The sequence below is a fragment of the Serinus canaria genome, chromosome 19 (genome assembly GCF_022539315.1).
Source record: "Serinus canaria isolate serCan28SL12 chromosome 19, serCan2020, whole genome shotgun sequence".
NCBI classification, from domain to species: domain Eukaryota; kingdom Metazoa; phylum Chordata; class Aves; order Passeriformes; family Fringillidae; genus Serinus; species Serinus canaria.
Genome location: NC_066332.1, coordinates 5,665,817 through 5,686,733, shown reverse-complemented (window position 1 = coordinate 5,686,733; position 20,917 = coordinate 5,665,817). Strand labels below are relative to the sequence as shown.

General features: G+C 50.2%; 2 protein-coding genes across 12 annotated transcripts in view; one reads left to right on the top strand and one right to left on the bottom strand.

The window, feature by feature from the left end:
* The window catches only part of RFFL (ring finger and FYVE like domain containing E3 ubiquitin protein ligase), a 29,256-nt gene extending 26,658 nt beyond the window's left edge, over window positions 1-2,598 (top strand). For all 8 annotated transcript variants that reach the window (XM_018919339.3, XM_050981696.1, XM_050981695.1 and 5 more), the window contains one exon: window positions 73-2,598. In XM_018919339.3, the coding sequence (XP_018774884.1) occupies window positions 73-254 (182 nt within the window). In that variant the 3' untranslated portion in view covers window positions 255-2,598. The remainder of the gene's footprint in view (window positions 1-72) is intronic.
* Window positions 2,599-2,840: 242 nt separating this feature from the next.
* On the bottom strand, window positions 2,841-16,925 carry LIG3 (DNA ligase 3). 4 transcript variants are annotated; one of them, XM_050981691.1, is made up of 20 exons: window positions 16,793-16,925; window positions 15,970-16,517; window positions 15,373-15,489; window positions 14,349-14,546; window positions 13,826-13,977; window positions 12,759-12,925; window positions 12,067-12,144; window positions 11,802-11,970; window positions 10,988-11,143; window positions 10,425-10,556; window positions 9,611-9,690; window positions 9,118-9,205; window positions 8,161-8,238; window positions 7,787-7,910; window positions 7,382-7,524; window positions 6,569-6,643; window positions 5,630-5,776; window positions 4,524-4,698; window positions 3,738-3,862; window positions 2,841-3,362 (listed from the first exon to the last, which is right to left on the bottom strand). In XM_050981691.1, the coding sequence occupies exons 2-20, from the start codon at window positions 16,496-16,498 to the stop codon at window positions 3,126-3,128; spliced, it is 2,970 nt and encodes a 989-aa protein (XP_050837648.1). In that variant the 5' UTR covers window positions 16,499-16,517; window positions 16,793-16,925; the 3' UTR covers window positions 2,841-3,125. The 4 variants fall into 4 exon arrangements, with proteins under 4 accessions (XP_050837648.1, XP_050837650.1, XP_050837649.1 ...); XM_050981693.1 differs by having other exon boundaries at window positions 2,841-3,359; XM_050981692.1 differs by having other exon boundaries at window positions 15,970-16,514; window positions 16,793-16,917.
* Window positions 16,926-20,917: the final 3,992 nt, after the last annotated feature.

Here is a 20,917-nt window from a genome sequence, read left to right as displayed (position 1 = left end):
AGCCAAGTGGGATTGCACAAACCCATCCCACCTCCCTTTGTCTGACCCCTCGGTGCTCTGCTGTCCCCTCAGGTGCTGCTGGGCCCCCCAGCGCCGAGGACAACCTGTGCAGGATCTGCATGGACGCTGCCATCGACTGCGTGCTGCTGGAGTGCGGGCACATGGTGACGTGCACCAAGTGCGGGAAGCGCATGAGCGAGTGCCCCATCTGCCGGCAGTACGTGATCCGGGCCGTGCACGTCTTCAGGACATAGAGGGGGCTCTGGGCTCAGGGCTGCTGTGCCTTACAGCCTCAGTGCTCTTCGGGAAAGGGCCAACATCCCTGCCAGCCTTGGAGATCAGCATGGACCCTGCTGCGAGAGAGGGAAGGAGGAAGCCTGGGAAAGTGCTCTGCTCAAGCCATGCCCTACTCTGCTCATCCCACCATCGTGCTTTACACCACAGTGCCTGGACTCCTTGGAGCTCATTGCCAGCAGTCATTAACCACCTCCATCCTAGGGTAATTTGAGGACAGATGGATGCCCAGCTTTCCACCAGGAAGATCAGCTCCAGAGGCTTTGTATTTTCCTCTGAATAATAAAAGTGAGCTGGGGTCTCTAAAAGTGTCCTTTGTTTTGCTGCTCAGGCTCTGCCCAGCAACAACTTGATTTTTGAAGATGAAAATGTCACTGTGCTTGTTAATTTTACTTTTATTTTTAATTTAATGTAAAATTGTTGTGCTTGCAGGACAGGCAGACCATCCCTGCTTTCCCTAATTCCAGCCTAGTGCAATTGTGGAAAAATGTGTAATTTTCTATCAAGGTTGTCTTTGTATTATTGAAAACTTGGGAGGGAGGCTGGGAAGGCTCAGCCTTGCCCTGTGTGCTGGGTTTTTGTTTCTGTGCCAGAGGGAGGTTTCTGGTTTGGTTTTAACTTTGATTTCACAGCATGTGCCAGAGGTGGGGCTCAAACTGAACTGCCCCCCCTTGCTGAGGGAGCTACAAATCCAAGGCTTGAGTCTTCCCCAGGGTTTAGTGAGGAAACCACAGAGCTGCAGAGTAGTGAGGGCTCCACTGCTACACAATCATATTTAAGTACAGGTGACTTTTTCTTTTTTTAGAAGGGAATCATGGAAGAAAGCCTTTGTCTCCCTTGGATCCATGAGCAATCTCCTCTGCAGATCAACTTCCCCATCCTCCCCAGGGCTCAGTTTGACAGGTCTGTTACCTTCCACTGCTTACCAAAAGCAATTTTGTCCTTTCTGCAGGTGAGGGTGGGGAGAGAGGCTGTGTCCTGATCCCTGACAGCTCTCCTGGGCAGTGTGTTCAGCTGGAAGGGACATGCTGGAGGAGTCTGGTTACTGCCAGACTGGAGTTCTGGAGGCTGGAGGTGACTGGAACTGGTGTATTCTGCCCTCATGGCCTGCAGGCAACCAGGGCTTCAGTGCTGCCCTCAATGTCCCTCAGCATGGCACTGTGCCCTCCCTGCAGAGCTGTCCTGGCTGCCCTGGGACAGGGGATGGCTCTGTGTTCCAGCCTGGCTGCCAGCAGAGAACAGCACAGAGCCAGAGGGGCTCTGCAGTGACTCCCCTCAGCTCCTGGGCCACTGAAGTGCAGCTGCAGGCAGAGCAGCAGAGCTCCTGGGCAGTGGCAGTGATGGCAGCAGCACCTGGTGTGCTCTGCACAGGGCCACTTCCAGCAGCAGCTGAGTGCCGGGCCTTAGCTCTGGGCACTGCTGGCACAGCAGCACCTGGGATGAGAGATCCATGGCTCAGGAGGCAGCAGGAGAGAGCCAGGGGTGTCTCACTGAGGGGGTCTCAGAACTCCACAAAACTGCAGCAGCTGCTGCCTTGACTGAACTCAGCATTCTGAGTCCTCCCTCTGTCCCTGGTCAGGCTGTTCTCTAATCAGATGTAAGGTTGTTAACAGATCCAGCAGGAGAACAAAGTGACCAAGTCAGTGCACCCTGACAGAGAAAAGGGCAGGCACGAAGTGACTCTGTTTGCTCTGCAGAGAGCACAGGGACCTTGAGGAGCTGCAGGAATACACAACGAGCTGAACAGCCTCATTTAGGAAATCCACTGTGAAAATTCATGTTGTCATATTGTTCAATAAACTCAGGGCTGGGGGAATTTAGCAGGAAGAAGATGATTCCCCTATGGATAGATGTACTTTTCCTTGTACAGGGTAGGCTTATTGTCTACAGCAGTCAAATCAAGCTGCAGATCAATGCCTGAAATTTTAGGGATGAGAAGATCCACCCACCCTGTGACTCCAAAATGTGCTTTGTGAAGGGAGGACTCTTCTTGTTTCCCTTGTAAAAATGGATTCTCTACTTACGGATATGAGTGAGTTGTTTTTAAAGGAAAATCAAAACCTGGAGGAAACTGATTAATGATCCAAAGGAATATAATGTTCTGAACTAATAAAGTAAATGGAAATATTTATGTGCTTTATGTACACTGTACATTGTTTAAAGATTTTAAAACTTAATATTCTACTTGAAAGGGCATGTTATTCACTATTAAATCCTCTGGTACTATGATGGTTCAACTTACTAGTTTTGGTACAGAAGTTTGGTTTATAATTTTATAATAAAGTTGAATTGTGATTTAGTTAACTTTGTTTCTGAATCTGTTACAAGCAGAGATCCAACAGCTACTGCTGAACCTCAGCCCGAAATTGGGATCCCAGGTGCTGAAATGCTGTTGGGGGCGGTACAGAAGAGCTGGAGGGGAAAAAAAAAATTACCTGACAACACAAATGACCTTGGCACCATAGCCAAGAGTCCCATGGAGCTGCTGCTCTGTTCTCCTGAACAGGAAGAGAAGAACCTTTGGAAAATAAGTCCTGACAGCAAAGGAGAAGCTGCTTCAGTTTTATTTATCTATAAAAATACCCAAACTTTAAAAACCCAAGGAGATTAAACCAGCACCTGGATAAGGGTGGTGGTTCTACAGTATGGGCAGGAAAATGGGATTCAGCAGTGACATTTCTTCAGAGACCTTTTTAAATTCATTCCATAGGGCTGCTCTGGATCTCTGGAGCTACCTGAGGGCACTTCCTGTCTCTGCACACCTCCAGGGAGGGATCTCCCGTTCCCTCCACTCCCCATTCCAGCTGTCCATGCCAGCACTGCCCCCTGTGCTAGCACGGCGCCACCAGCCTGCGCTTCCGGATGCACTCCCAGATCCACCTGGGAGTCACCCGCTGTGCCCCGGGGTTGTCATCGATGTCCCCGAGCACGTGGGTGGCCGAGGCCGTGTCAAACTCCTCCACCAGATCCCCGTCGAAGGCGATGAAGTAGCGGCGGATCCGGGTGAAGTCCGGCACTGAGGGCGCCAGGTACAGCTTCACCCCCGTGAAAATGTCCAGCAGGGGCTGCTGAGGGGGGAGGGAAACACAGCTTGGGCAAAGCATTCCTTGGAATGGAAGTGGACAGGCATTCCTTGGAATGGAAATGAACACAGGCATTCCTTGGAATGGAAGTGGACAGGCATTCCTTGGAATGGAAGTGAACAGGCATTCCTTGGAATGGAAGTGGACAGGCATTCCTTGGAATGGAAATGAACACAGGCATTCCTTGGAATGGAAGTGGACAGGCATTCCTTGGAATGGAAATGAACACAGGCATTCCTTGGAATGGAAGTGGACAGGCATTCCTTGGAATGGAAATGAACACAGGCATTCCTTGGAATGGACATGGACAGATCCCAACTGCCCAGCCTCCCCCCACCCAGCCATGGGTGCTGTCTGTACCTTTTTTCCATTGTCCTCCATCTCAGATGCTTTTCTCTTCTCCCCTCGTTTCTCCTCGGATTTTTGAGGTAAGAAGTGACTTTTGATAGAAGATTTTTGAGGGGATCCAATGACTTCTTTGCTGTCTAAAAGCAAAAATTTGATTTGTGCATGTGCTCTGTCCAGATCCTGGTTGTGTATTAATGTTGTAGGAAAGAGTAAAGAGCAGAAGGGGGAAGTTTCCTCCCCTCTTTCTGGAAAATCCATCAATTCCTGTCACTAGTGAGACCCATTTTTCTACTGGAAATGGTGTGGGGCAGCCTCCTGCCCCATTCCCAGGCTGCTGCTGCCACCTGCCCTCCATGCTGTCACCACTCTGTCCTCTGTGAAACTGCTCAGCAATCTGCTTCATGTTCCAGCTCAATTCACCAGGAAATCACCTCCAGCCACGTGTCCCTTTATACACATGAATTCCATCCAAGTCAAATTAAACACTGGCTCATGGCCAACAATCTCACACCAAAGAGCCGTGACCTGCACAAATGGGAGCAGGGAACACCAACCTGAACAGTATCATCAGAGCTGTTTCCATCCCTCTCTTCCCAATCCAAGGACATCTCAGAGCTGTGGCTACTCAATTCATAGAGGGCCAAAGCAAGGATCTGAACAGCTTTGCCCATTATCCCTGAGATCCATGGGAAAGGTGGGATCAAGTCTCTGACAGAGGGCAAGGGCCCAGAGCCAGCCTGCCCCAAGCACAGAGGACACAGCCCAGGCTCCCTCCTGAAACACCATCCCCTTCCTTACCTTCTGCCTTCTGGGCTTTTGCAGGTGACTTGCTTGGGGGACTCTTAATACTGCTGTGAGGAGTGGAAGACCTGGAATTCCCATCATTCTCTCCACTGCTGCCAGCTGTGGACTCATCCTCCTCCCCAGCTGTAACACTGAAATCAGCCTTCTCCTTGGAGAGCTGGTACAGCTCCTGCCCAGAGAAACAGCACAGAAACACGTCTGACACTGGAGATGAGCTGTGAGGCACAGAAGCTCTGGTGCTCTTCCCCCTGAAGTGTTTGCTCAAAAGCCTCTTCCTGCACCCCTCTGCAGTCATTTTCCTGTCACCTCTGTCCCAGCTCCCTGCATTCCACCCCTCTCCACACAGGGAGAATCAAAAGCCACATCCACATCATCTGCAACAGAGCAAGAGGCTGAAGGATGAGCAGTGCCCAGTGCTCACTGTAGGAAAGGCCCATCTGCAGAGGGCTTTGTTCCTCTCTCCTCCCCACGGGGATCCTGGCAGGCCCTGGGGGCTGCAGCACTCCTGCTTCCCATGGCACAGCAGCCCTGGCAGCCCCAAACTGGAGCACAGAGCTCCCCCAAGGCTGGCACTGGGATGGCTGCAGCCCAGGGGTTCCTGGCCAGTGCCACTTGGCCCCTGTGCCCCAGGGTACCCACAGGCACTTCCCAAATGCCTCTCCCAGCCTCAGCAGGTGATGGGAAACTGAGTGAGCATGGAGAGAACAAAGGTCTGCCCAAGGAGGTGGTGGAGCCCCTGTCCTTGGACGTGTTTAACAAAAGCCTGGACGAGGCACTCAGTGCCATGCTTTAGCTGCTGAGGAGGTGTTAGGTCATAGGTTGGACCTGATGATTCAAAAGGCCTTTTCCAACAGAGTTCATTCTGTGGTCACCTCTGAGGAAGGCAGAGGTGCCACCTGCCACACGAGCTGATGGAACCAACTGCCTGTAGGACTTCTCTGAGAGGGCACAGCAACACAACAGCTCAAGGGACCTGAGAGGCCTCCAGCAGAACAACCCAACCCCAGCGCGGTGGGAAGGGAAAACAGAAGGTGCCACGACAGGCAGCAGGTGCCTTCAGGGCATGCTCAGCCTGGTGCCAGGAGCCCCTGCTGCCCCACCTTGAGCTGCTGCAGGTTGGTGGCTGTCTGCCAGTCCTTGTCATCGCGGATGCGGGTGCAGCGCGGGAAGCGGATGGAGATCCCGTCAGCCGTGTGCGCCTCGGCCCTGGAGAACTCGGCCCCCGTGATCTCCCACACCGGGGCTTTCTGGACACAGGGAGGGAGGGAGGAAACCAGGTCACACCCCTGGGCTCCCTCAGGAGCCAGCTGAGAGCCATGGCACACCCCTGGGCTCCCTCAGGAGCCAGCTGAGAGAGCCATGGCACACCCCTGGGCTCCCTCAGGAGCCAGCTGAGAGAGCCATGGCACACCCCTGGGCTCCCTCAGGAGCCAGCTGAGAGCCATGGCACACCCCTGGGCTCCCTCAGGGGCCAGCTGAGAGCCATGGCACACCCCTGGGCTCCCTCAGGGGCCAGCTGAGAGTGCCTCACCCCCTCACTCCCCACCCCAGCACAGCTCCATGTACACAAAGTGACCTTCCTGGTCACCTTCATTGTTAAACTGCTTTTTCTCTAAGCCAGAGACCCTTCACTAACACAAAATGCCAATTTCTAAGCACACCTTCTCCTTCAGGCATACAGAGCACACTGACACATTCCCTACAGCAACAGCAACTTTTGGTTTGCAGTTGTGTTTCAACCCTTTAAAGTCAGATTTCTCATATCTCAAATTTAAAGCAAGCTCACTTCTGGAAGGGATTTAATGCACAAGAATATTTCCCAAAACTGCTGCAGGTGTGATTTCTTCATGAAGCTCTTAGCCTCAAATGCACCTGCAAGATTGAGAGATAAAAACTTGTGCTTAATTTCCCATTCCAACTATGAATATTTATTTTGTAACACAGACAACTTTCTAGGTTGTCCTTCTAAAGGATTTAGAGAAGACTGTAGAATAAGGGCTGGGAAGTGTTAAATGTGAAATGATTATGAGAGCACTTACCTTTGGATCTGGGACAATGAAGTCTGGGTAGTAGATTTTGTTAATTTTTAGCCACCTTGGAATTTTACTAGGATCCTATTAATTAAAAGCACAAAATTCAAGTTATTGACACTTATCATCATATATAAACCTAATTCTACAACAGAAGCTGCTGAAACACAACCTAGAAATAGATGAGCACAGAGGTATTATATTGCCTTGGCATGGATGGAACTTGCACTGAGCAGCAGCCTCATCTGGAAAATCACAAATATTGCCTGAAACACAGCCCTCAATTTTGTGAGTGAAACAAGAACAGTTGCTCCAGTTGTGATTCATGTAAACTAACTTTTTTTTTTTTTTAAGATTCTACAACTTTGATGCAAATGGCCTTCAGGATGTCAAGGCAATATTAAAATTCAGCTGTTTATTTGTCCAGAGTTGAAAAGCAAGATAAATCACTGACAGAAATCTTAACTCCAACCCCAGGTTATGGAGCCACCAGAGCAGAGCCTGACTGAGCACTTCCCTCCCACAGCCCCATCTAGTGACTGCCTTTGCCCATCACAACATGCCCAAAAATCCAGATAAAAAAATTGGGATCTTCCCAACAAAACCTTGTCCTAGCAGGAAACAGATGGTGCCTGGCTTCCCACTCAGAGTCTGGGTACAGATCCCAGGCAGTGCCTCCTCCAGGAGCCGGCTGCTCTGACACCTCACTTGTGTCAAGTGGCTGATGAGCTTTAACTCTGATTCATTCCTGGCAGGGCACTCCCACCCTGCAGTGCAGCAGCACCTCCAGGGCAGCTGAGCAAGCCCTGGCTCCCCTCTCACCTTGCTGATCTTCACCATGTCCAGCTCTGTCTGCAGACGTGCCAGGGTGGCATCATCGTGGCCACCAGAGCATTTGGTCACCGTGCACCACTTCTCACTCTTGGGGTCGTAGCAGCCCATGAGGAAGATGGACATCATCCCACCTGCATGGGACAAGGCACAATGGGGCCTGAGCTTATGATGCTTGCAGGGCCACTCACAAAGCTGAGCAGAGCCCCTGCACTGTGCAAGAGCCCAGCCCAACACCTCCAGCTCTGCTGTGCTAACCAGCAAAGCCACAGCAAGGACATGATGGGCTGCAGCAGGTAACCACTGCTCCAGCCACCCTCATTCTGGAGGCCTGGAACAGGAAAACCTTGGGAGTTCCTTGAGCAGAGCTCTGACTTTAGCCAACTCCAGACCTACCTTTACTGCCTTGCCCATAGAAAGCCCCCAGCACCACCAGGTCAGCAGTGTCAGCCATTGCCCCCTCGTTGAGATAATCCTTCTTCACCTTCAGCCAGTGGCGTTTCCCTGGCTCATAACTACCCTGTGCAAAGGAAGGCAGAGCCCCCTCAGAGAGATCCCCTGGTGGGCAGCAGCTCCTCAGGCAGCCCTGGCCTTTACCCAGCTCAGCAGCTCCTGAGCACAGCAGGAGGAGCAGCTTGGACTGGGTGTCAGCACTGAGAGAAACCCAGAGATGTTTCTGGAATGCTCAGTGTGTGATTCTGTCCCAGAGCTGACTGCTGTCATTCCCAAATTCCCAGCTGACACACAGTACAGAGTGAAGGGGAACTTGCCTTTAGATCCTTCAGCACCAGCCCTTCCAGCCCCTCCCGGATAACCCGGGTGATCATGTCTGCCAGATCTGAAGCTTTCTGCAAAGGAGAGGGACCATGGTTAGCTCAGGACTCTAAAAAGGGCTGAGCTCTACAGGCTTTGTGTTTGGAGCAGTGGTGCACTAAACCCAAAGCAGCTGCAGAGAGAGGAATAGGTACTTTGACCCATTTTCCAAAGAGGATCCTGTACATGTTCTCTTTGCTGCACAGCCAGTGATTAAGCTGGGAGTATGTCCCAAAAGGAGAAGGTTTGTCTGGTTAAAAGATACCCCTCAGAGATGTGGCTGCCCCACTGGCTGTGTCCCAGGATGTCACAAGTCAGATTTGCTCAGCCAGCAGTGCCTGCTTCCTTCTCCATCCAACTGCCTTGGGACCTATGAACCTTCTTCTGCCCAGAGTGTCCAAGCATTCTCCACCAAAGCCAAGGTGCCACAGAATTCAGCAGCAATGGAGAAAAACAATGGGACATCAGGCTTGTGCATGATCAAAGGAAAATCCCAGCATGCTGCTGCCTAAATGCAGATTTTAGCAGCCAGGATGTCTCAAGGCTGTGCCAGTTTGGGAAGTGGCAGTCTGGCTCCCTTCAATCAGGCTGCAGTTACAGCTCAGCACTGCACAGCACACACTGAGTGACAGCAGGATTTAACTCCTAACAGGGTCAGGGTGACAATGGCTACAAAATCATTAACAAGCCAGGAAACCTGAGGTATGCAAGTTAAGATTATACTGATGCAAGTTAACATTATACTGAAGGGACCGGGGCCAGGAGAAGCTGGGAATACCATGCTGGCTCAAGAAGTCTTGCACACAGAGCAGAAGGAGAACCATTTTGCCAGGGTGAATTTGCAGAGCTAATCATAAAAAAAAGCCAAGAGCTGGAGGAGCAGGGTCAGGGTTGTAGGGGCACTCTGGACTCACTGTGACATGTTTCATCTCTGAGAAGAGGATCCTGTTGGGGATCTCCACCATGTTGTCGTGGAGGAACTTGCGCCGTTCACACAGGGGCCTAGAGCAGGGCATGGACAGTGAGGGACAAGCAGCAACCCCAAGAGAACACTGAAAAAAGCTGCTAAAGTCATTAAATCATCCTAGAGAGTTCCAGAGAGGACTAGTTCTTACTTTCCTCCAGGAAGTGACAGGATGGAAATTCCAATGTTAACAGTGTGTTTAGAGGATGCCAGATGAGCAGCTGAGATGCAGCCAATCCCAATGTTTTGGAGAGCAAGAGGAGCTCCACAGAAAAACTCCTTGGCACAGCAAGGTCCCTCCCATGCTGCCCTGATTTCCCAGTGAGTGACCAGTCTGACAGCCCAGGTGAACTGGTCTGTCTGCATTAGTGGGGTTTTCCAGCCCAGGTTTCCCAGTTGATCCCAGGAAACCAGCCCAGCCACCCTCCCCCTGGCAGCCACACCTGTCCATGAGGCTGATGTCATTGAAGTAGATGCAGTCAAACACAAAGAGGCAAACGTTGGCATCCTGGAAAGCAGCTTTCTGAAATACAATTAACAGGATTCTGCAGTCACAGCAAACAGTTTTAGCAAAGTAATATAAGGATGGATTTTTATCTCTGTAATATTTTAGGTATTATAAGCTTATGCCTCTTCTAAAAGAAGCATTTTGAGAATTCAGATTTACACTGAATGAGTCCAAACACAGCTGAGAACATAATGAATGTTCATTTCCCAGGAATGGAAAATAATGCTAAAAATATTAATGGGTTTGGGCAATGCAACATCTGTCACTACTGCTGCAAAAAACCCACCACATTTCTACAGGCAGCAGATTAATGGCTACTTTTAACTTAAGCACTTATAGTTTAATTTTCATTTTCCTGTCCTTTTCCTCACCCCCATTCAGCCCAGACACAAGCACTACATAACATTTGCATGGAATAATCACTGCATCCCTGTGCTCCCCCAGGCTGCCATACATTGCTCAAGCCATGAGAAACAATGACAGAATTGCAAGACTTCCCAAATATTTTTTTAGTATTATTGAAATTAAGTTGTGTTAATGTCCTGCCAGGGATCAGGTTAATATCAAATCTACTGTATTAGAGCAGTAGCTTTTCAATATCAGCCTTCTCAATAATCTTTTTTTTTTTTCCCAGATGCTCTAACAAGCACCAGAGCTCTGAAATTGTCCTGTGATAACAGATTGTGTTTAAGTCAGCAGTGTAACAGCCACCTAACACAAAAAACATTTTAATTTAATTTTGTTTTTACCTTGTGCACACCAAGAGTCCCAAAAGGAAGTGGCTTGCCAGTTTTATTGTCAATCAGGAGAACTTCTGAATCCAGAATCATGCTTTGCCCACCAGGGAAAGCCTGGGGGATGAAATCCTTAAAATGGGCTACCTTGGGAAAAGAAAAAAAAAAAAAGAAAAAAAAAAGAAAAATAACTGGCTGAAGAGAGGGATTCACTCCAATGCAGGGGTTTTCCCCACAAGTATATGAGGCACATGTGGCACATCTGCACTTCTATGGTACCCACAGCAGTCTACAAATAGAAAAATGAGGCTTTAATAAACAGAACCAAGTCACCCAACTGGCAGCAAGGCTCCAAAAATGCAGTGCAAAGAGAGGATTCTACAGCAGACAGATGAAATTTAATTCCAAGCTCTTAATGTGCACCAGAATTAAATTATTAGTTTTAAGTGCTGCTTTTCCACATTCTACATACCTCTATAAACCAGGAATGAGAAGGAAATCCTCCTTGCCTATAGAGGGAAACTATTGGGAATGCAGAGGAGCTGGCACAAGGGGTGAGGCAGTGCCCAGGTGCTTACTTTGTGGGGGAGCACAGGCTTGAGGCTCCTGCTGAAGTAGCTGAAGTGATCCCCGTTCTTGTGCACCTGCACGCGCTCGCCGTCGTACTTGATCTCTGCGTACATCCCGTTGGGACACTTCTTCATGGCATACTCGATGGACTTGCAGGCCTCAGCCTGGGGGACAGAGGGGCCAAACCCCAGGTGACACATGGAAAATAGAGCTACTCTTACCCAAGTTCATGAATGAGCTACAATGAATCCTCTTGTGGAGCTTTTTGTCCAGAACCTCTGTTAGCGAGTCCAAGTTTTCCTTAATTATTCCCTTACTAACATCTGCATATGCCCAGATAATTACAGCTTTTCAGTGCTTATCCCCTCCAAATGCTTTAAAATGTGCACTGTGCCTTCTGTAGGAGTGTGCTCAGCCCACAAGTAAATATTTAACTCTGCTTTGTTCACACAAAAAGACTTATTTGAATCTCTAATCCACTGGAAAGCTTACACTCTTTCCAGAGAGAGGATCAACTTCTGCAATGACAGCAAACAAATACCAAAGACTGAGAGCAAGGCAAGGTTTTAGCTTGGCAGTTCCTGACTATATTGAATACTTGGCCTGGTGGTAGGAGATGCTTTCTAAACTGGCAATAAACAACCCTGAGCCCTGCACAGAGCCAGCCCACACTGCCCTGGCTCCTGAGCCTCCCAGGTGGGGGTTAAACAACCCTGAGCCCTGCAGAGCCAGCCCACACTGCACAGCCACTGCCCTGGCTCCTGAGCCTCCCAGGTGGGGGTCTCTGTGCCATGCCTGGCTGCCAGGAGGGGCCCAACCTACCAGCATGGGTTGCACTGGGGTCATGAGTGAGGCCTGCACACTCAGGGTTTTCTTGAGCCCTGGCACCTTCTCTGCCTCCTGCTGGTTCTGCAGCACCCTCTCCACCACGTCCTGCAGGTTCCGGGAGGCCTTGAACGCCTCGTAAGCGTTGGGATCCAAAGCATCCAACCTGCAAGGCATGGAGGGAGGGGGAACAGGGCTCAGCCTCAGGGCTGCTGCTGCTGCTGCCTCAGGAAATGAGCACTTCTGGGTTCCTGTCACTTACACGTGCTTTGCTCCAGCATTCATTTTCAAGTCATGCTTAATTAGCCTGATGATGCACTTCAGGTCATTGCCCGTACACCTGAAGAAGAGAAGATTCAGCAAAGGTGTGAACTGAACTTTCCAGCTGAAAGAAAATCATCCAGGTCTCTTTAAAAAAGCCCCCCCTTTGCAGAGGGTTTAACCAATCATGTTAATAGTGACACCTCAGAGACACAAAGGAATATCCAAAAAGCTCTCCAGCATCCTTATGCTAACATTAACTCTGCCTCAGTGTTGATGTACCTTCCAAAATTTACTTAATTAATGCATCAAGAATAACTGATTGGAAAATCCTCAGCCTCAGATCAACACAAACTGAACCAGACCAAAAATCTTTGTCTGTATTACTTGAAGGCTTTTCCCAACATGTTTAAGAACAGCAACTTAATTAACAGCTAAGCACCATTAGGGCGTTATTGCAAGTCACTTGATTGAGGTGTCCTGACAGGCAGGGACAAAGTTCTCTAGCATGAACAAGAGCCATAAAAGCTCTCCATTGCTGTCAAGGTGTCTCAATCACACCACTAACAGCAGCTTACAGATGCTAATTAAGTTCACTCTCAGTGGCTCATGATTAATTTTTCAGCTACTCCAGCTTGTAGAGAACCACTCCAGTGTTTGGGCAAACCTTCAGAGGCTGATTCCTTCCCTCACCTGCGACTGATCTGCTGCAGGACAGTCTGCTGGTCATCCTCCTTGGTGAGCTTGGACAGCTGGATGAGGAACTCATCCACCTCCTGGATGGTCAGGAGGCTCTTGGCTGCTGGAGGACAGGTCTTGCTCTGCTCAAAGAAGATCCGTATGGTCTCAGAAACATCTCCCTGTCTCCAAAAACAAAACCAGGGTGTGGATGAGAGGCATGGCCAGAGAATGGGAGTGCCACTGGGGATTCTGCATGGTTCCAGTGAGGATAAAGGACAGGAGTGATGCTGGGATTGCATGAAGAAACTGGAATCAAACACTTAAGGAAGCTGCCACGACACGTAAAGCTGCTCAGCTGTTTAATTTGCCAAGAAAGGTAATTAAGAGTACCAGCATCATCTCATGGCTCTATTTTTCACTGCTGCAGCAGCACAGACCCTTTATTTCCTCAGGATGAATCCACTTGCAAATCCAAGGACGTGGGACAGGCTAGTGATGTCACTAGAAGGCAGTACATAGCAAGGCAATGAACAGAGATGGAAAAATTACCTTGATTATCAAATTCACCCCTTTTCTGCACCTTGCAGTGAATCAGAGGGTGCACAGTCAATCACCAGCTCCTGTGCACAAGGACTCAGTGCACAACTGAGCACCTGCAATTGTAGCAGCTTAATTGTAACAACCAACTGCAGCTGCCAGTGACAGGTCTGTTAATTGAATCCCAGGTTTTGATGTGTGATGGTACAAAAAGAGTAATATAACTCAGTCCTGTAGCAATGTGCCAGAAAAAGGAGTTTAGACAAACAGATGCAGCTCACCTCGCCTAGATAATTTTAGTCTTGCTTTCTAATGCTTTGCCAGGTGAATTCTTATCCTGCTTTCCATTCAAACATGATTTTCTACAGGTTCCAGATGGCAGAAAATGCTATGAAAACTGCTAAAGCCAAGGAAAACCAAAATAAATCACCAGCTCTCATTCTAACAGTCAAGCTAAGGAGTAAAAAACCTAAACCATTATAGAATTTGCATAAGCAAAGAGCTGAACAGCAGAAATTAAGAGAGCTGCTGTCTGCACTCACCTGCTCCAGGTCCCGGACCATTTCTTCCTGGTTGCAGTTAAAAATCCTGCTGAACAGCTTCACAATCTGCTTATCATTCAAGTTGTAAACTATTTTAATGACACCTGGTAACAGCATCTTAATGGTCAGGTATACATCACCATGAAAACCATCTGGAGAAAACAAACAAACAAAAAAAGCACATTATAACAGTAAGGATTTATTTTCATGTCCAGGTTCTGGTTGGTTGTGTCCATTTGCATAATCCTGGGGATAAAACCTACAGATGGGGCTTGGAATTCATAGGGAAAACAGCCACAATTTGCCTCTAAATTGGGCATCCACAACACCTGAGTGAGACACTTTTGTCTGAATTTGCTATTTGTAGAGTTCACTTTTCAAAGATTACCTCCATAGCTCAGAAACCACCACAGCACAAGGCTGGGACCACACACAACAACCAGATTTGAAATCCCCTTTCCTTTTGAGACCAGCATTTGAAGGTGCTTCTGAGAGAGCTGAGAATTCCCAGCTGGAGCCATACCTCCTGCAGATCCCTTCCTGAGGAAGTCCTGGATGATCTGGGTTTTGACATTGTAGCTTGGTTTCTCAGCCACCATGGCGCAGAGCTTGCGGAACTCGCGCAGCAGGCAGTCCTTGTGCTGGGGGTCACACCTGGCTGCAGACAGGCTGGGCTGCTGGGCACCCTTGGCAGGAGAATCTTCTGCATTCTTTGGCTTGGCTGCATCAAACACAGCACAAGTTGGTTTTTTTAACAACATGGAGCTAACGTTGAAGTTACCTCTGCCTGGCAAGCTGGGAACAATCCCAGTGTGCTGGCAAAGCCTCAGAGCTAAAATTTATGACTTTTCTAAAAACCTTCCAACTATTTTTACCCTTCATATTACACCAGAATTTTACACCAGATCTTAATTCTACCAGCAAATTATGACTAAACCATGGTGAAAATTAATTTCTCCTTCCAGATGCCTGTGTTTTATATTTTTTTTCCTACTTTATAGACTTTTGCCCTTCAAAGCAAGATATTTCTAAAATTGGGGAATACATCCCCATCCCCTTTTGTCTCCTAACACCAATCCCCTACAGGAGCTGATGTCTTTGGCTGTGTTGTGGCTCTGGGCATTCTGGAGCTCCAGGTGTGTGTCAGGCCAATCAGAGCTCACAGACGGACTGTTCTGCTGGCAGCTGCCCCTCAGGACAAGTTTTCCTCTCCAAAACAACTGAGAATCCCTCAGCAGTTTTTTCCAGATTTTGATCTCCACATGGGATGACTTTACCCTACACCTTCAGTTTGGCTGTAATGAGCCAATGGACGTAGGGATGGAGTCAGCCTGACAATCTGGGTCATGGCAGAACCTTTGTCTCCTTGGGAAAACTGGAAATTCAAACATCTTTCAAGATGTTCTTTCAATCACTGACAGCTTTTGACAAACCAGAATTCAAAACCCCTACAGATAAAAACCTACCAATCTGAGCCAAGCTAAAACACTTCTTGATGTTGAGATGAAAAAAAACTGATTTCCCAGAACCAGTTTCTTAATTCTTACCAGAGAATCCAGAGAATTTCTTTGGTGGATCTTTTGTGGTCAGCTGTCCTGTGGCAGTGAGTTTTGCCTGCACTATCACCTTTTTCTTTGGGGTACCTCCAGTCTTGGAATTGGCTTCTGGAAAGCAGAAAGGTTCAAAGAGGCAGTCAGGAACAATTCCATCCATCCCTCACCATATTATGTAGCTTACAAAGCAGTAAGCCTTAAAAGAAATGGGAACTGGAGGAGAAAAAAACCTGGATGTTTATCAGATGACAAAAGTTAGATAATATGTAATTTATTGAGGATCACACAAAGGTGGAAATGGAAAATAACCGGTGCTTCCACATGGGTTTTACTTGCCCATGAATTAAATCACCTAGGCCTTGTCCACAATCAGCTGTGACAAATGAATCAAGGAGTGTCACTGTCGAAGTGACCACTTCTTCCCTTTCCTACAGGGCTGAGACAAGGATTGGAGCAGCACCACACACTTTGTTCCTAAGCCACACAAATAAATCCATTAGGATTTCATGGCAAAGGCAAAGCTGGGTGACAACCTCTGGCACAACTTGAAAATAATAAGAAAAGTGACCCTGGCACTGCCTCATGCCTCACCTGAGATGTACTTGTTGATTGTTTCTTTCTCCTCATCCTGCAGCTCTTCCCACCCCTCCAAGTCTGTGATGTCTTCAATTTTCTTAGTGGTGGCCCGGGCCTTATCCAGCTTCTCAAAGATGCACTTAACGTGGTACCATTCCTTCATGTCCCCTCCGGACTCGGTGAAAGGATTGGGAACAATCTTCCCAATGCGCACCATCCCCTTCACGATCTTCTCCTTGCACTTCTTGCAGCCCGCGGTGCCTCGCTTGGCATAGTCCACGCAGTACCGCTGCTCCGCCATGTCCCCCGCAGCCGCGCAGGCCGAGCGCAGCCAGCTGCCCAACAGCAGGGACAGGGGAAACGCCTGCTGCGGGGATGGCACAGCGACAGGCTGGAACAGCAGCTGGCACCAGCACCCGCGGCTGGCTCCGGCACAGCGGGACAACAGTCTGGGCAAGGGGAGCTGTGGGCGAGGGCAGAACTGCGCTGTGCCCCTGCAGAGAGCGCGGGCAGCGTGTGACAGCGTCCTGCCGCCCGTGCGCATCCAGTCCGTGCTGAGGCTGCTGCGAGCGACACAGGGAACACTGAGCACCCTCTGCCCGCCGGGACCCCCTCACCGGCCGCAGCCCTCAGCCTCCCCCCGGCACCCGCTCTGCAGCGGCCTCCACCGCCCCCGCTCCGCTGCCCCACACCCCGAGCCCTCACGGCCCCCTCCTCACTCCCAGGGCCTCTCCTGCCCCAGCCTCGCCCTGAGGCCGCTTTCCCGCCTTGCCCGCCCCGGCCCGACCGCCAGCTCCCCCCGCCGCCGCAGGCCCCAGGCCGCCCCTCCTCCGCTCACCGAGCTCCTCACGGTGCCGCCATCCCGTCCCGTTCCCAGCCCCGTCCGGACGCCCGGGAGCTCCCCCCCACCCCAGCCCCTTAGGCCGGGGCCGCCGCCTCAGCCGCCGCCGGGACCCGAGCGCGCCAGCCCGGCTTCCGTAGGGCCACGCGCGCGCGTGCGGCGCACCGGGCCCCGCCCCTTCCTGCCCGAACTAAGGCCGGGGGGGGCGGGCACGCTCAGGCCACGCCCCTCGGGCCGTCTAGCCCCGCCCCCAGCACACGCCGGGAGCGTTTTCCCGCCTCGGCAGCGGCTGAGGCGGCACCGGGAGCGCGCCCGGGGCCAGGGCGGGTTCGTGCCCTGAGGCGGCACCGGGAGCGCGCCCGGGGCCAGGGCGGGTCCGTGCCCTGAGGCGGCACCGGGAGCGCGCCCGGGGCCAGGGCGGGTTCGTGCCCTGAGGCGGCACCGGGAGCGCGCCCGGGGCCAGGGCGGGTTCGTACCCTGAGGCGGCACTGGGACAGCGCCTGAGGCCAGGGAGGGTTGGCGCCGGGTCCGTGCCCTGAGGCTGTGGAGGATCCGTGCCCTGGGGCGGGACTGGGACCGGGACCAGAGGTGGCACCGGGTCCTTGTCCTGGGACAATGGAGAGTTCCCCCTCCATGAGATGATGGAGGGACTGCCCTGAGCTGACACAGGGACAGCGCCTGGGGCGATGAAGGGTGTGTACCCTGCGGTAGCCCCTGGTCTGTGCCATGGGGGTTCTGCACCCTGAGGCAATGCAGGGTCTCTGCCCTCAGGCGGTCCCAGGCCCGTGCCCTGAGGTTATGGCTGGTCCCCACCACAGGGCAGACTCCCCTGCAGCAGTGTGCCCTGCCCTGAGCTGATGATGTATGATGTATTCCCCACCTCCCAAAGCTGGCTTTTCCAAGAGCACTGCACCAGGCTGAGGGAGGTGTGAGGGGTGCCCTGCTCCTGGCTGAACCATGCTGGATCACCAAGAGTGCTCACCAACAGCTTTGAGGTGCTGTTGGATCACCTGGCCATAGAAATGGTCCCTCCAAGAGTTCTAACACTGTATTTGTGCACTGAGCCGCTGCCTTACCCCCAGTTTCATGAAGCTGTCCCTTCAGGAGTGCTGTGCCATGTTAGTGCAGGTTTGAGATGCTGCCATGTAGCCCCACATTTCTCTTCACAGAGAAAAGCAAGGCACAGTTCTTCCCAAGAATATTTCTGGGATTCACATTCTCTGAACCTCAGAGAAAGAAGACACAATTCTTACCATTTTCTGTGCCTGTGTTTGTGCAAAGGCAGAATGCAATATGGAGATTGTTTACCCAAAGTGATGGTGTTTTGTTTCCTTGGCCTATCAGGGCCAAGTGTGTGTGTGTGTGTGTGTGTGTGTGTGTGTGTGTGTGTGTCAGGACTTGGCTGACAGTCATAAGATTCAGAGCAGTTGTGTGCAGGGTTGAGAGCTTGGCAGATTCAGTTTAGATGTATAGAAAAATAAAGTAATTAATTAGCCTTCTGATATCAGTGGAGTCAGATACATCATTCTCTCTCTCCTTGTCAGGGTTCCCTGAAAATTCCATACTGCCATGTCACCTGGGCCCTCAGTACCTGCAGTGCTGCCCTATAACCTCCTGAAATTGTCCTTTGCACTGTGTTTGTGTGGATTTGAGGTGCTGCTTCACCACCTCAGTCTCCTGAGAACAGCCCTTCATCCCAGTACAGGTAACACACACCTGCAGTCCAGCTGTTTTCTCTCTGCTGGTGGCAGCCAGCCCTGTTCTTCTGATGGAAGTGCTGTTGTGCTGTGCCAGGAGGCTGCTGAGGAGGCTGGAATGGATGCAGCACACAGCTCCACTGGATTCCTGCCTTCAGCCATGGAAAGGATGCTGGGTGGGTTGACATGGCCAAGTCTCTGACCTGCTTTGCTGTACCTCAAAGGCAGAGTATGAGAAATAAGGTACAGAGTTTGCTTCCCCAGCCACATATCTGTCTTTTTGTTGGCCTCCAGCTGGTTGCAAAGCAAGCCACAGGCAGTCTTCTCTTCTTCCCAGCACATCAAACAAACCACACTGTTTGGAGCTGGGAGTGAGCGTAACAATTGTGTCTGGTCACAAAACTGGGATGAAAACTGACATGGGCATTTCTGATCACTGGGATCTGGCTGTGAACAGACAGCCTGCAATAATTTGCAATATTTTGCATTGCAATATTTACTCACAGACAATGCATTCATTCAATCCATGATCTCAGGATGGAAATGCACCTTCCTGTCCCTCATGGCCCAGAAGTGGAGGAAACCCCAAAACTAAAGAGAAGAAACAAGCTCCCTCAACCAAATCCAGCTGGGAGCTTTGAGTCACAGAAGAGGAATTGCAGAAGGATTCAGAGAGATCTTCCTGCTATGTGGAAGGCACCCAGACCACCACCACACTCCAGATTTTTGGCTGAGTGCACTCAGCTCCAAGACCATGCTTTGGCTGAGTCAGATTAAAATTTTAATGTGATTTGATTTTTAGTAGTTCATATCACTTTGAGAAATTATTTACAGAACCAGCAGCGACTGGGTGCAAGAGTTTGTATGAACACTGGGATTTTTAGAGGGGAAGAAAACAAAACCCAGGTAAAGATGAGGTGTAAGATGCTGTGATGTGAAGTGTCCAGAGAGAGCTTGCTGGGGGCACAGAGTTCATGGCACCATGGTGAGATCTCCCATTCATTGTGAGCCTGGTGAAAGAGATGGAAAGGCAAAGGCTGACACTGCAGCACACCACGATCAGGTTTAAATAAGATATAATAAATAATAATATATAATAAATAATAATAGAAATAATTATATATAATAAATAAGGCAGCTGAGCAACCTGGCAGTGGCGGGATCTGCTGCCCTAACTCTAAAAATCAGCTAAATGAGCTAAACTCATTTTAGCAGAGGACTAAAGGCAGAGCCTTCAGTCAGCAGAGAAACGTTCCAGAGGCCTCAGTGAGGGTGAGATGAATTGCTCCTGGCTCTTTTCAGCCTGCAGGGGTTTTGGATGGCAGCAGGGACAGCAGGGGAGTAGGAGGCTGCCCCTCTGCAGAGTGGAGCAGGGACTGGAGATGGATGGCCCGGCAGTGAGAGATGCAGCGAGCACAGGCAGGTGGCAGAAGGCTGCCACGAGAAACTGGGAGTTTTAGATAAATTTCCTCTCTGAGAAACACACACAACTGCTGTTTGGTTGTTTTGGAGAGGCCTGGGAACCGCAGCAGCAGAGTGCACTCTTAATGCCAGCTCTCCTCCTCTTGAGCAGGAGATGAAGACTTCAGCCCAGAGCATTAATTCTGCTGATTTTCTCATGTGGCTCCAAAGGAATTGGTGGAAAATTGAACCTTGCTTCTTCATAGAATCACAGAATGGTTTGGGTTGGAAAGGACCTTAAAGCTCATGCAGTTCCACCCCCTGCCATGTGCAGGGACACCTTCCACCATCCCAGGTTGCTCCAAGCCCTCTCCAACCCAGCCTGGAACGCTTCCAGGGATGGGGCAGCCACAGCTTCTGTGGGCACCCTGTGCCAGGGCCTCCCCACCCTCACAGGGAACAATTTCTTCCCAATATCTGCTGTAAATCTACCCTCTTTCAGTTTGATCTTGCCATCTTTTTTGTGGCTAACAGCTCTGAGATGGCATTAAGAAGTAACAAGAAAGTTTCAAGTGGCCTATCAAGCCCTGATTTTGGTCATTGTCGTAAATGTTCTCTGCAAGCACTTTCTTCCCCTGAAACTGCAATGTGAATCCGCTGTTCTTATTGTGGGTGAGAAGGTTTGCAAGGGGAATAATTAAAATTACTTTGGGTTTTAGAGTCTTGTTGAAACAAACTCCTCCAACTCCCCCTTTGGCCAGATGTACCTTCCAACAGCTGTGAGTAGAACAATATATCCAGTGAATATATCCACAAAACCACAGGACACTGAGTTCACTGAGGGAAAACCAGGAGACAAATCCTTGCTGCTTTGCAAAGAATCAGGGAGAAATCACTGCTGGAGTCTCCCTTGGTAGGAAATACTGGAATTGCTGAGCTGAGCCTCTAAAACATGATGTGCTCTCTATGGAAAAGGCAGCAGTGACAGAGCAGCAGAGAGCCCCCAGGAAAGCAGAACTGTGTT

Bases quoted from the DNA above. Each gene is read 5' to 3' on its own strand.
- LIG3 (XM_050981691.1), bottom strand. From the start codon at position 16,498: ATGCGCACGGGCGGCAGGACGCTGTCACACGCTGCCCGCGCTCTCTGC. The intron at 15,490-15,969 runs GTGAGGCATGAG...TCTGCTTTCCAG, and splicing joins AATCAACAAGTACATCTCAG to AAGCCAATTCCAAGACTGGA. The intron at 3,863-4,523 runs GTAAGGAAGGGG...TTTTGCTTTTAG, and splicing joins AAAAGCCCAGAAGGCAGAAG to ACAGCAAAGAAGTCATTGGA.